Consider the following 15,064-nt stretch of genomic DNA (forward strand, 5'->3'; position numbering starts at 1 on the left):
GGGAGGGAGCGGGGCGAGCATGTGCATCCTCCCCGCCGCCCCTGCCTCCCTCCCGCCGCCCGCCCGCCTCCCCTCCCTCCCCGCTCGCCGCCGCGGGTGTGTGTGTGTGTCTCGGCTCCCTCGCCAGCCCGGCCTGACGCAGGCAGATCCACATCGCCCCTGACAACACCCCGGCTCCGGAGCGCCGTGCCGGGGGTCCGGCTGCGGCGGCGGCCCCGCGGGGCCGGGCCGAGCCCAGGGGGGCGGCGGGGGCCGGGGTGGCCCGAGCGCGGGGAGGCGGCCCCGGGGGGGGAAAGTTGCCGGGAGCGGCGAGGGGCGAGCGCGGCGGCAGGACCATGGGCACTTTGCGGGATTTACAGTACGCGCTGCAGGAGAAGATCGAGGAGCTGCGGCAGCGGGATGCGCTCATCGACGAGCTGGAGCTGGAGTTGGACCAGAAGGACGAACTGATCCAGAAGCTGCAGAACGAGCTGGACAAGTACCGCTCGGTGATCCGGCCCGCCACGCAGCAGGCGCAGCAGCAAAGCGCCGGCACCTTGCAGGGCGAGCAGCGGACCAAGCGCCAGGCGATCTCGGCCGAGCCCACCGCCTTCGACATCCAAGATCTCAGCCACGTCACCCTCCCTTTCTACCCCAAGAGCCCGCAGTAAGCAGGGGGTCGCCCCGCCGCTCAGCCTCCCCTCTCTCCCTCATCCCGCTCCATTCCCGGCCTCGCCGCCGCCCGCCGGGCATGGACCGGTGCGGAGCGCGGCATTCCCGCATCCCGCATCCTCCCCGGGTGGCCCCGCGGGGTGGGAAAGTTGCGAGCGCCGGGTTTGCGAGAGGGGGAAAGAGCGGCAGGAGTGAGCGCCGAGGTGCCGGCAGAGCGGGACGCCCGGGTCCCGGACAGCCCGTCCCGGCTGCGGCGGTACCCGGCCGCCCCATCCCTGCGGGGGGACGGTGCTGCCGGCGGGTTGAACCGGATCGTGTCGTGGGCATGGAGGCTTTGTCGCTGCGGGAGGGAGCGGGAGAAGCTCGGGGCTCGCTGCGGGACCCCGCAGTGAGACATTCCCAGCCGGGAAACTTGGAGCCCGGCGGGATGCGGTGCCCGGCTCTCCGGGAGGGGGCTGGTGTTTTGGGGAGGAGGGTTTGGCAGAGGCAGGAGCTTATTGCAGTGTCCTGGTGCGCCGGAGGGTGTGCGGGGGGCAGGGAAAGGTGCGGGGATCCTCAGGTGCCGGCGCGCCGGGGGATGCGCTGCCCCGGTTTCACACCTGCCGCAGATTAGGGAAATTAGAGCGCCTTAATGGGGAAGCGGAGCCCTGCCTCGCTCAGTGCCTTTTCCTGGCCGGTACATCTCCGTGCCTTTGGTTCAGCGCTCCTCAAGGGATAGATAAAAAGAGAAGCGGTGATGAGCGGATGCTCGCCGCGCCGGGCTCCATGTGCGGGTCCGGGGCGCAACCTCTCCGTCGATGGGCAAAACCCCTCCTCCCCTCCGCGGCCGGCATCTTCCTCGCGGGACGATAACGGGGAGCGCTGGCGGATCCCCGGAGCCATGCCGGTAGTGGGGAGCGTGTGCGCCGGGCGGGCTCCGGGATGCGGGCACGGGGGACGGGGCGGGCGGCGCGGGCACGGTGCCCGGGCGGCCGTGCCGGGGCACAGGGACGGTGCCCGGGGAGAGGTGGCGGGGCACGGGGACCCTGCCGGAGTGTCCCCTTGGGGACCGTGCCGGGGCTGGCCGCGCTCCCCGCGCAGCCTCAGCGCTTTCCCGCCGCCATGGCGGGCCCCGCCGTCTCCAGGCAACTGCCCGCCCTCAGGGCGGCCGCCATGGCCGGACCCCGCCGGGCCGGGCCTCGTGGGCCCCTGCTGCCGCCCCGCCGCTTCCCGGCCCGCTCCCTCCCGCCACGCTCCCGTTCCCACATTCCCGTTCCCGCCCCCCATTCCCACCGCCACAGATATTTTGTCCTTTTAAGGCGCCTGGCCGCGCGTTCTAAAGGATGTCAGGGGACGAACGGCGGTGGCGCGTGAAACGCCTCCCCTGCAGCCCCCAAAACGAACAAAACGCCCCCAAAAGTGACCCGGGGCGGCTGGGCGCTCTGTGAAATCCCTGGGCTGTGTGGTAATCGCCCAAGGTGGGATAAGGCATCCCACGGTGTTAATTTCCCCTGGGAATGCAAAGCCCCGCGCGTGTTGGTTTCCTTGTCAGTGTCGTTGCCCCTCGGCGCTCTTGAAGTGCAAATGGAGCTCCCAGAACTCCGGGAAGCGCCACAGGTTTCAGCAGAGCGAGTCCGCAGCCTCTGCCGTATCCAGTGAAATATGTAGGAAGCCTGGCAAAGCCCTGGGTGAACGTTTTCCAGCTAGAATTTTAATTGCTCCTTGTATAAATGCCGCCCTGCGGTCTGCTGTGGGGTGTAATGCCCAGCTCTCCGAGGGGGTGTTTCATATTCATCATCCATGGCCAAGAATTCTAATATTATTTACAACGTCGAAGTCAACTCGTGGTTTCAGGTTGTAATCGCTCAGGTGGGGCATTCCAGGGGTTTGGAGCAGCCCAGGGCAGTGGAAGGTGTCCCTGCCCATGACAGGAGGCTGGAATGAGAGAACTTTTAGGGTCCCTTCCAACCCAAACCAGTCTGATGACAGGAAAAGATCCTTGCTAATGGTTCCAGGAGTGTATGTGGCTGTGGGAAGAGTGGAGTGCTCTGTGTCAGCCCTAAGAGCCTGATGGCCAAGACTTACGGTGGTGGTGGTGGTGAGAGTTAAGGTGGTGAAGACCTGGGAATAACAAAACCTGCACAAAAGGGTTGGTTTTTTCCCCCCCTGTTCATGCTGAACCTCAGTGACTATCGAGGTAATGGCACCCAACCTTTGGTTTTGTCATGCCACCAAGAAGTGTTCGAAAGGCAGGTGGATGTGGCACTTGGGGATATCGGTTAGTGGTGGCCTTGGCAGTGCTGAGAGAATGGTTGGGCTTTTTGATTTTAGTGGGGTTTTCCAACCAAGATGATTCTAAAGTAGCCTCTGCGATTTTTTTTTTTTTTTTTTTTTTTTTTTTTTTTTTAGTTAGGTGTTGCTGGATTTGCTCTCCTGATCTGGCAGAGGGCAGAGGTGGCTGGAGATTGGTAGGACCAATAGCAGCAGAAAATCTCTGGGAACCGAATTATCATGAGGATCATGGCAGATACTTGAGGGTCTGTGGTGGTGGAAGCTGTTGTGATGCCGCACAGAATATTCTGGGTTATAGAGTGGCTGAACTCTGAATGAGAGTAAGAGAGTTTGAGAGGGACTTGGGACAGAACACAGGGAATGGTTTCCCACTGCCAGAGGGCAGGGATGGAGGGGCTATTGGGAATAAGGAATTGCTCCCTGGGAGGGTGGGCAGGCCCTGGCACAGGGTGCCCAGAGCAGCTGTGGCTGCCCCTGGATCCCTGGCAGTGCCCAAGGCCAGGCTGGATGGAGCTTGGAGCAGCCTGGGACAGTGGAAGGTGTCCCTGTCCATGGCAGGGGTGGCACTGGATGGGCTTTAAGATCTCTTTCAACCCAAACCATTCTGGGATTCCATGAATGGCTTTCAAAGTGTGAAAGTAAATTTAATTGCTTTGTGTGGACAAATCCTATAAAATCTGCAGGATCTTCCCTTGCACACACATATCCTCCCCCTCTCCCCCCAGTTAAGGACGTATATGGTTAAATAAAATTACTTTTTCAGAGCTGTAAGAGTTTGAGTTGCTGTTGGAGGGTTGGGCTTGTTTTGCCTCTACAATGTTTTTAGAAGTGAAACAGGACTTTGTAGGCTGACATGAGGCGCTAAAATCCATTGAGGGACACATCCAGCCATTCAGCCATTTTCTTCTGAGTTACAAGTGAGAGGAATTGGGCATTAGCATCTTTACCAGACTCCCTATTGAAGCAACTAGAAGCCAGTTATTTAAAATAAGTGGTTTTTTTCTTCCCTCCCCCTCTCAAAGGACATAACTTTCCTGAAGTGACCGACTAAGAGGGCACAGACTGGGGAGGAAGCTGGCTGGTTTTCTGTGGCAGAAAAAATGCAGTGGCAGATCGTTCTCTCCTCTTCATCTTCCCAAATTGCTGCTCGTGTTTGTTTTTCCACACCTTTGACCTCTTGCAGGGTATATCCTGGCTGCTAAGAGCCTGTCAGCACGGAGGGAATACTGGGAGACCGAGTTTGTACCAACTGCCTTTGCAGTTTAAACTGTACAGAGAAGCCTTTTCAACCAGCAAAGCTGCGACTCTTCCCTTTCCCTGCCTCATTCTTGCCATGGGAAAATACCCAGAACTTTAATTTTAACAGGCTGCTTTGTTCAGGGATCTGCAACAGCTGTTCGCCTTTTTGGAAGGCTGTGTAATCAGTGTGTTTTCTTTTCCAGAAGGGAGAAAAAAGAAATGTAGAACACAGAATAAAGCACGGAGCTCGTGAGTGTGAAGGGCCTGATCTCTTGGCTGAGGTGGTACAAGCTCTGTTGTTAACAGAGACAGCAGCAAATGCTGTGTCATTTGTAAGAAATGTTGAGTAAAACGAAAAATAACTTGGTTTGGGGAGATAGCAGACTTTTTGGGGAATCTGCCAAAATCCCAGAGAGTCATTTGTGAGGGGAGGAGCAGCGTGTGAGTTGTATTTAAGTGGTCTGGTTTAAGAAATATAAAGTATTTGGTTGCATAGCCGTAGGGAAAGAACGACAAGCCATACAAGAGGTTTAACAAAATCCCTGCAACGGCCAGATTGGTTCTTTGAAGGCGAATGTGCACATCCTCTGGGTGCTAGGGGCGTATTTTAAGCGATCATAATAGTCATAAAATCCCCAGAAATACTTGAAAAACAGTTTGTATTTAGGGTGTTGGCATGAAATACTCCTCTGGTATTTATCAGCGCTGTGTATGCTGCAGCTTCATTTAAAACCTCTGAAATGACCCAAACCTCTCTTCCATCACACTTTCCTCTTCTTACAGGAATTTGGTACATGATGAAACCATTGGGAACTGATGGTTGAGGTGATGGGGGAGGAACTGAGGCACGCTCCTGCCCTGATGGTTTCCTGGAATGTGGGGCAGGAGCTGGGATGGTGGTGGCCTCTTGAGTCCTGTCACTTTCTGGTGAAGCATCTTGCCCTAAGCAGTCAGCAGAGATGGATGTAGTGGTGCAACCTTCATGTTTTTTTTTGCTGTCAATCCACTCTGATGTGTCCAGTGAGGAATTAATTGAACTGCATTTATCATTTGTTGTGGAAGCTGTTAAATGCTGTGATTGCTTTTATGTTCTCTAATGTCAAATCCATCTGAACATAGTTTCAGCTGATGTTCGATGGACAAAAATCCATTAACGTCACTGGGGTTTTTCGGTGCATTTGAAGGGTCAGGATTCAGGGTCAGGATTTTACATGTTGAGCGGTGCTGGGGCACCACTGGTGGGGGAGCATCCCTGGTGCTGTGCTGTGAGGGATGCTGCTGAGGGATGCTGCTCTCCCTGCCAGAGCTGTGAGCACAGGAAGGGTAGTGCTGGAGCAAGGCAGCCGAGCGTGATTTCCCTGTGTTTTGACAGGTCTGGCTCGGCAGTGGTGGCAGTGATGGGGCTCCCCTCTGTGCACTCGTGTGACTCACGCTCCGAGTGGTTTAATGCCTTGGGAACTGACAAGGGGACATTGTGACATCTCAGCTCCTTGTGTGATACATTACAAGCCTCTGAGGTTTGGGTTGCTCACGGTAGTAAGGGGTGGCTGTGTGGTGTTAGGCTGTTAAGCACAGAACTACGATTTTTCTCTATTGAAGCAGTGTTTTGGGTCATCTCTCAACGCGCTTGTTCAGGCTGGTGGTGTTTGTGCTGAGTGTAAGCTCCAGAGGGGTTTGACTCAAAGGAAGGTAAAAAACAAATCTCCCAATAAAGCTACTAAAGCCACGTAGCTGTTTTGTCATCTTCTGTGTGGTTCTTGCTGAGATGAGTTTAATTGCAAGATAAAACATCGCTGCAATGTCACTTATTCTTAGTTCTGTTCAACAAGTAACACAGACTTCACTGGATTTATCTGCTGCTTTTGGAGATTAATTTTAGCAGTGTGGTGTCAGTAAACTGTGTTTTAAAGCAAAGTGGTTCTGTTCAGAAACTACAGTGACATTTTCTTGGTGGTTATATGAGAAACAACACTGTTCAGCAAGTACAGTAGCTCCGAGCACACTAACAGCTGGTAATTAACATAGAGACTCTTTTTTAAATTGTAGCACAGCTCCATCATTTCGTTTTCTGCAGAATTAACTTTTTTTTCCTTTTATCTCTACTACTGGAACAATTACCTATACTTGTCTGAGCTGTGTTACATTCATCCTTAGCTGTATGAATGCTGTAGGTGGAGAGTTTTAAAGTGCTTCAACACAAAATAAGGTCCCCAGGCCACAGCCACGAATTCCTTCTCTCCAGACTCTGTGAAAGCATTCCTGACCTTCAGCATCCCGTGTTCCTAAACACAGGATGTGTCTTACGTTTCTGAAGTTAACAATAATAATAAAAAAGCCAGGTCAGAGTTCTGAAACTGAACAGAAATGGACGTAGTAGCACAAATTTAGCCTGGCCAGCTGCCTCTGGAAGGAGAGGGGACACTGTGAGTTCTGAACTTGCTGAGCACCAGATGGAAAATAGGAGTCAAGGGAAAAATTTGTTTCTTCAGAGAGCTAAAAAGGATACAGTGAACTGTTACATACCAGTTTCTGTAGTTATCCTGCTTGAGCTAGATGCTGTAGGATGATAAGAGCTAGTGAATACAAACATCTTCCTGAGGGAAGGGGTTCAGGAAAGCTGGGCTGGAGATGGATTAAACGCCACTCACTGCCATCAGTGATAGTCCTTGCTGCCCGTGCTGCTGGTCTTTGCTTTTGGCTTTTCACGGGGCCCAAACCCTTGCATATGCATCAGGATGAAGTCTAAATATTTCTGTAAATGTTTTTCATCTGCTGCTTTGCCGTTTCTAGCGAGTACATGCAGGCAGAGGAGTGCCTGACAATCGTGTTTTATGTAGCTTGTCTTTGTTTTGAAGGGCAGAGAGAACAGGATAAAAACAGAAGTATTTGTTGCTACATCGGAGCCTGAACCATGACAGTAATACCTTTCTCCTCTCAGCATCTACAGAAAGTGGTTTGGTCTAAGTGTGTGATCAGTCGAGTGTGTTCTGTGTATCCTGACATCCTGAATGCCTGGAATTGCATCCAGGTGCTTTGCAAACGCTGCTAAAGCCCCTCCTGGCAGGGTTGGTGTCGGGGGAAGCTCCAGCGCAGCGTGCTCCGAGCAGGAGCACAGGACCGGCGTTTTCAAGGCTCTTGCAGCCACTGGTTTCCTTGGAAACCAGAGCCTGAGCAGGGAGAGCCAAACTTCAACACCAGTGCCTGCTTTCCAAGTCGAAAATGGGCTGTCAGACTTTCTGAAGTCTGGGATCTTTGGGCTGTTTTTGATCCTTGTTCATTAGGAGCAAACTTGAAGTAGATTATCAGTGAAAAAAAGCTCCTTGTCAGGCTGTAACAATTCCTGCCTGGAGCAGTGCTTCTTCCCCCAAATTCCCTTCTTTGATTTGGTTTGTGAGCACATTTATTGGAGGTCTTTCCTGCCAAACACCCCAGCTGTGTCAGGAAAGCTGCACAGCAACTCTGACTTGGTCTTGACGTGGATTTAGAAGCTGCCAGCCCAGGCCAGCTCGTTTTGCTCACTTACTCAGTGTTCTGTGAGGTGGTGGCTGTGGGTGACGTGAACAAAGAGGAGAAATCATAATGGAGCTGCCTGGCTTGATGGAAAATTAAATTGCAGTCTTGAAAGTGCACACATACTTTGTGTTGGATGTGAATAGAAAAATAGATACAATGACATGTATGTGCACTCACATATTTAGCACATATAGGGGAGTATTGCATTCATGCAAGTACACTTTTATTAGGAGGGAAAACAGTCAGGCTTTAATATCAGTAGACAGGAGGCAATTTTGTACAGAACCAGCAGGACTGTGGGAAGGCATCCTGGTCTAGTGGAAGGTGTCACTGCCCATGAACGAGGTGATTTTTAAGATCTCTTCAAATCCAAATGTGGAAATGCTGTTGCCCACAGAGTATCATTGAGATTCAGGAGTAAATAACATGGGTGTGATGGAAATGGAGAGCCAGTGTTCCCTGCCCCCAGTGGAAGGGGGTCCCTGGGATGTGTCAGTGCTTGTTAGGATTTAAACTGCCTATTTGATGTCATTTGTGTGCAGAGATCCGGCGGCTGAGGGGAATTCATTACTGCTCTTGGAGTCCACAGGCTAAATGAGGAAAATAACCTTCTTGGTGGGTGATATTTCTGGTGAATAGAGGAAATCAATGGCCCTGGGACTGCCAGCAGCACATCAGGGCAGTGGCCAAGCACTTCAGGAAGGTGTAGATAAAGCAAATGGGATGCAAATAGTGCCACTCAGCTGTACCTTAAGGCTTGTTGGAAACGATACCTGCTTCAGCTATAGAGACTTCCAAAATCTGCCTCTTAAACTCCTGAGAAATTCCTGTAGGTGAAATGGAAGATCAGGCATCCTGGAAATACAGAGTTAGCCTCCAGCTCTTTGCCTTGAAATTGCAGTATTGCCCAAGTTAGTAAAGGTAGGGGGTGTGTGAAGCTTAAGGGTGGGCACGGTCAGCTGGAGGAGATGAACATCCTTCAGCAGCTCCTGTGTTCTGTAGCACCATCCTCTTCTCCCTCTTCTGAGCCCTTTCTTACTTCCCTGGGTGTCTTGTTCCTGCTCCTTCTTCTGCCCAAGATTTTTCTCTCTGCCCGTGGATGCTGCTTGTTCCCTTCCCTGACAATCCCAAAGTTCATCTTCTATACAGCTGTCCCATCCAGTGGGGTCCAGGCTTTGCATCTCTGTTAAAAATCAGCTTTGCTGCCTGTGTGCATCCGGAGGCAGAGACCCTCCAGTGCCTGGAGCACAAGATACCACAGGAGGCTGGATTTTCCTGGCAGTCCAGCTTTCCTGGTGTGCCAAGGCCTTTTCTGTTCCTCACCTGCCCCACCAGCAAGCAGGCAGGGGCTACACAAGAAACTGGGAGGGGACAGAGCCAGGACAGCTGATCCCAAGGAGGATTGCATAGGATGGAACCCCACATTCCTGGGAATGGCTGAACACCCACCTGCCCATGGAAAACACAGAATGAATTCCTTGCAGCTTTTGCTTTACCTGTTGAACTGCCTTTATATCAACCCATGAGTTTTTTCCCTTTTGCCCTCTGATTGTCTCCCCCATCCCAGCTGGGCTGTGAGTGGGTGATGGTGCTGGGGTTCCACCTCCAGCAGGAACATCTCAACGTGTCTTGTACCTCCAAAGGGATTGGGGCCCAAGGATAGAACCTGGAGCAGGAACGCCTTGAGGCATCAGGAGCTGTGTATGAGGCCATGGATAAACTCATGGCACAGCAGGGTAAGACCCCTATTGGAGCAGGTTCCTTCCTGGAGCAGGTTCCTTCCTGCAGGGGCTGTGGGTAAATCCATGCTGGAGCAGGTTCCTTCCTGGAGCAGGTTCATTCCTTCAGGGGCTGTGGGTAAATCCATGCTGGAGCAGGTTCATTCCTGGAGCAGGTTCATTCCTGCAGGGGCTGTGGGTAAATCCATGCTGGAGCAGGTTCCTTCCTGCAGAGGCTGTGGGTAAATCCATGCTGGAGCAGGTTCACTCCTGCAGGGGCTGTGGGTAAATCCATGCTGGAGCAGGTTCACTCCTGCAGGGGCTGTTGGTAAATCCATACTGGAGCAGGTTCACTCCTGCAGGGGCTGTGGGTAAATCCGTGCTGGAGCAGGTTCATTCCTGCAGGGGCTGTGGGTAAATCCATGCTGGAGCAGGTTCCTTCCTGCAGGGGCTGTTGGTAAATCCATGCTGGAGCAGGTTCATTCCTGCAGGGGCTGTGGGTAAATCCATGCTGGAGCAGGTTCATTCCTGCAGGGGCTGTGGGTAAATCTGTGCTGGAGCAGGTTCCTTCCTGCAGGGGCTGTGGGTAAATCCATGCTGGAGCAGGTTCACTCCTGCAGGGGCTGTGGGTAAATCCATGCTGGAGGAGGTTCCTTCCTGGAGCACACTTCTTCCTGCTGGGGCTGTGGGTAAATCCATGCTGGAGCAGGTTCATTCCTGCAGGGGCTGTGGGTAAATCCATGCTGGAGCAGGTTCATTCCTGCAGGGGCTGTGGGTAAATCCATGCTGGAGCAGGTTCATTCCTGCAGGGGCTGTGGGTAAATCCATGCTGGAGCAGGTTCATTCCTGCAGGGGCTGTGGGTAAATCCATGCTGGAGCAGGTTCATTCCTGCAGGGGCTGTGGGTAAATCCATGCTGGAGCAGGTTCACTCCTGCAGGGGCTGTGGGTAAATCTGTGCTGGAGCAGGTTCCTTCCTGCAGGGGCTGTGGGTAAATCCATGCTGGAGCAGGTTCATTCCTGCAGGGGCTGTGGGTAAATCCATGCTGGAGCAGGTTCCTTCCTGCAGGGGCTGTGGGTAAATCCATCTTGGAGCAGGTTCACTCCTGCAGGGGCTGTGGGTAAATCCATACTGGAGCAGGTTCATTCCTGCAGGGGCTGTGGGTAAATCCATCCTGGAGCAGGTTCATTCCTGGAGCAGCAGGTTCCTTCCTGCAGAGCCCGTGGCTCCTAGAGAAGGCCATGCTGGAACAGGAGCACCTCAGAGTAAGTGGCTGTGGATAAATACCCCACAGCAGTTAAACCCCTGGAGTCACTGGCTGATGGATAAGGTTCCAGCTGGAGCAGGTACATCCCTAAGGGTGTCTGGATAGGTCCAAGGGAGCAGGAGCAAGGGGACGAGTTCACTGCAATGTTCAGCTTCACAGTCTGGTCCAAAGGGACGGGGGTGTAGACAGTAATGGACACACCCTTAAATTGTTGTATCTGGGGGTTTCAGTGACACCTCACAGGAATTACTGCAGCAGGAATCCCTTGCTGGGAGCAGGGGAAGCCTTCCCTGCAGTGTCAGCTCCATCAGTGGCAGTGACTTTGAGCTGTATTGTCACAATGTCACTCTGCATGCCCTGCTGTGCTGGCTCAGTGACATCCTGGGGACCTTGGTGCCCTGTCCCAGCTCCAGAGGCTCCGTGTTTGTCATTGCCTGTCCTTACTACAGTCCTGCCTGTGGAGCAAACAACAGCCAGGTCTCACTGGTGGGGAACAGCCAGACCAAGAGTGGGATAAATCCCTTAGAAACGTGGGATTGGGTGTGCTCTGTACACGGCTCGCGTCCGAGTCCTGGAGCAGGGCTGTGCATCCAAACGGGGTAGACACCTACAAACTAACTGGGGTGTGTGTAACACCTGGTGTATTGGGTGTGTATATGTAATACTTGTTGAATTGGCAGTGTGTGTGTGTGTGCAATACCTGTTGTACTGGGGGTGTGTGTGTGTAACACCTGTTGTACTCTGTGTGTGTGTGCAATACCTGTTGTACTGGGGGTGTGTGTGATACCTGTTGTACTGGGTGTGTGTGTGTGTGTGTAATACTTGTACTGGGGGTGTCTGTAACACCTGTTGTACTGGGTGTGTGTGTGTGTAATACCTGTTGTACTGGGGTCTGTGTGTGTGTAATACCTGTTGTACTGGGGTCTGTGTGTGTGTAATACCTGTTGTACTGGGGGTGTGTGTGTAATACCTGTTGTACTGGGGTCTGTGTGTGTAATACCTGTTGTACTGGGGGTGTGTGTGTAATACCTGTTGTACTGGGGTCTGTGTGTGTAATATCTGTTGTACTGGGGGTGTGTGTGTAATACCTGTTGTACTGGGGTCTGTGTGTGTAATACCTGTTGTACTGGGGGTGTGTGTAATACCTGTTGTACAGGGGGTCTCTGTGTGTAATACCTGTTGTACTGGGGGTGTGTGTGTAATACCTGTTGTACTGGGGGTCTCTGTGTGTAATACCTGTTGTACTGGGGGTGTGTGTGTAATACCTGTTGTACTGGGGTCTGTGTGTGTAATACCTGTTGTACTGGGGTCTGTGTGTGTAATATCTGTTGTACTGGGGGTGTGTGTGTAATATCTGTTGTACTGGGGTCTGTGTGTGTAATACCTGTTGTACTGGGGGTGTGTGTGATACCTGTTGTACTGGGTCTGTGTGTGTGTAATACCTGTTGTACTGGGGTCTGTGTGTGTAATACCTGTTGTACTCTCTGTGTGTGTGTAATACTTGTACGGGGAATGTCTGTAACACCTGTTGTACTGGGTGTGTTTGTGTGTAATACCTGTTGTACTGGGTCTGTGTGTCTGTAATACCTGTTGTACTGGGGGTCTGTGTGTAATACCTGTTGTACTGGGTCTGTGTGTGTGTAATACCTGTTGTACTGGGTCTGTGTGTGTGTAATACCTGTTGTACTCTGTGTGTGTAATACCTGTTGTACTGGGTCTGTGTGTGTGTAATACCTGTTGTACTGGGTCTGTGTGTGTGTAATACCTGTTGTACTCTGTGTGTGTAATACCTGTTGTACTGGGTCTGTGTGTGTGTAATACCTGTTGTACTGGGTCTGTGTGTGTAATACCTGTTGTACTCTGTGTGTGTAATACCTGTTGTACTGGGTGTGTGTGTGCAATACCTGTTGTACTGGGTCTGTGTGTGTGTGATACCTGTTGTACTGGGGGTGTGTGTGTAATACCTGTTGTACTGGGGGGTCTGTGTGTGTGTAATACCTGTTGTACTGGGTCTGTGTGTGTGTAATACCTGTTGTACTGGGGGTGTGTGTGTAATACCTGTTGTACTCTGTGTGTGTGTAATACCTGTTGTACTGGGGGTGTGTGTGTAATACCTGTTGTACTCTGTGTGTGTGTAATACCTGTTGTACTGGGTCTGTGTGTGTGTAATACCTGTTGTACTGGGGGTGTGTGTGTAATACCTGTTGTACTCTGTGTGTGTGTAATACCTGTTGTACTGGGGGTGTGTGTGTAATACCTGTTGTACTCTGTGTGTGTGTAATACCTGTTGTACTGGGGGTGTGTGTGTGATACCTGTTGTACTGGGTCTGTGTGTGTGTAATACCTGTTGTACTCTGTGTGTGTGTGATACCTGTTGTACTGGGTCTGTGTGTGTGTAATACCTGTTGTACTCTGTGTGTGTGTAATATCTGTTGTACTGGGGGTGTGTGTGTGTGTGATACCTGTTGTACTGGGGGTGTGTGTGATACCAGTTGTACTGGGGGTGTGTGTGTAATACCTGTTGTACTGGGGGTCTGTGTGTAATACCTGTTGTTGCTCCTTACACCTCCTGGCACATTTAATCGCTGTCCAGACAGTGACTGCACGAAGGGGAGAACAACTCCTGCCCGTCAGATACGTGATTGCTTCCTGTTCTCCTGGTGGAAGCCCAGCTCCGAGAGGCACTGGAGGGAAACTCTGAGGAGTTTTTGGGTGTTTTTTTTTTGTTAAGATTGGGATTAGATGTCTGAGATGCTATTTTTTTGTTTGGATTTAGATGTTTGTTCATTTTTATTTATATTACAGTTTTATAAATTGTGAGTTTTATAGTATTTTATTTTAAAAAATTAAAAATGGAGTTGTGTTTTTATAAGGCTTTTTAAGGATAAGTTGTTTAATTAAGAAATGATATTTAAATTATTTTTATTTTTAATTTATTAACTAATAATTTGTGGTTTATAATGTGGATTTTTATTTAATTATATAATATTTAGATTTGTGAAGAAGGACTAGCTTTTGCTTTAGCATTTTGATTTTGTTATATATATTATTCTATTTTAAAGCTTTAAATTTTTTTATTATGTATTATATATTCTATTATAATTATTTTTATAATTATATATATTTATAATTATATATATAATTTATGCTAGTTATGTATTACTATAATTATAAAATATTATATATTTTTATTTAAACTATATACTTATAATTTCAGTTTTATTATTTAATTTTGGAAGGTTTTTTAATGGTTTTAGGTTAAATGTAGTGGGTTTTTTTTGTCAGTCTGGATTCCCAAGGGAACGCTTGTCGTAGCATTGGGCCCCTGGCCAGGTAATAATTAGCAGAGACTCCAGGATTCACAGAAGGCTCATCAATAATAATCTTTAGCAAGAAACCCATTGCTCTTTTATAGACAGTTACGATACACCTGAACCCAATCTGTCCTCCAATCCAAACACCCTCACCACTGGCTAATTAAGAAACCACCCTTTGGTAAACAAAACTCCATGACACATTCCACATGTGCACAACAACAGCTGCAGCAAGTGAAGATAAGAATTGTTACTCGTTCTTTCCTCTGATCTTCTCACAGCCTTTTCCAGGACCATGCCTGGGAAAGTTGTGTTTCTCTCTGTGGCCAGCGAGCTGCTGCCACAAACGCTCACTGTCCATCTCGTCTCCCTCCATTCCCGTGCTGGCTTTGTTACTGTGCCTGCAGGAGGGGTTCCAGCAAGCTGGGACACCTGAGCACAGTCACTGCTGTGTTCCGTGTGCCAGCGCTCTTTGTGGGGATCTGGCACTGGGAAAAGTGACTTTGGGCTCTGTGAGGTGACAGACCTGGGCTCTGTGAGGTGGCAGACCTGACCTCTGCCTGCTCCACCTTCTGTTCACCTTCCCCACTGTTATTTTCTCATCAACCACCCTGCCAGGTGCTTCGTGTCTTGTCTATGGCTAGGAGCAAATGATTCCTTCTCTCATAAATGCCCGAGTCTTTCCCCTTTGGACTTCGTGTGAGGATGAGGGATAGCGTGATCTAGGTAGGCAAAGCAGCTCCAAAAGGGAGATCATCAATCACGTCTCGGCTCTTGGGTTTGTGCTGTTGCTCTTGCACAGACAAAACAGGTGTTGGGAATCTTTTGAAATGGTTTCTTAATTTGAAAGCCAAAAATAACTCAAATGGGAACCCACTAGTGTGGTGCTAAGAGCATCACTTGGGATGTACAAATCTGGGTTAAGAATTATCCCACTATTTGCAGGTATTAATGGAGAAGCTTCCATAGGGATTGAGGCTGTTTGGTGAGGCCAAACACATGGGAGACCTGCTGGAAATGGGGCAGAGCCAGGGACATGTCACAGGTCACCCCTGGAGCACAGTGGCTCTCCACCCTCTCCTTGTTTTGACT

The 15,064-nt window shown here is 50.7% G+C and overlaps 1 protein-coding gene across 3 annotated transcripts in view; it reads left to right on the forward strand.

Moving 5' to 3' along the window:
• Window positions 1-15,064, forward strand: part of PRKG1 (protein kinase cGMP-dependent 1) — a 376,558-nt gene that overhangs the window by 28,585 nt on the left and 332,909 nt on the right. The window contains exon 1 of one of the 3 annotated variants that reach the window (XM_068197050.1): window positions 83-646. The exons of the other annotated variants lie outside the window; for them this stretch is intronic. Within the exon in view, the coding sequence (XP_068053151.1) occupies window positions 336-646 (311 nt within the window). The 5' untranslated portion in view covers window positions 83-335. Of the gene's footprint in view, window positions 1-82; window positions 647-15,064 lie in introns of those variants that run through there. 3 annotated transcript variants of the gene reach the window in all.

Source organism: Anomalospiza imberbis, chromosome 8 (genome assembly GCF_031753505.1).
Source record: "Anomalospiza imberbis isolate Cuckoo-Finch-1a 21T00152 chromosome 8, ASM3175350v1, whole genome shotgun sequence".
Lineage (NCBI taxonomy): Eukaryota > Metazoa > Chordata > Aves > Passeriformes > Viduidae > Anomalospiza > Anomalospiza imberbis.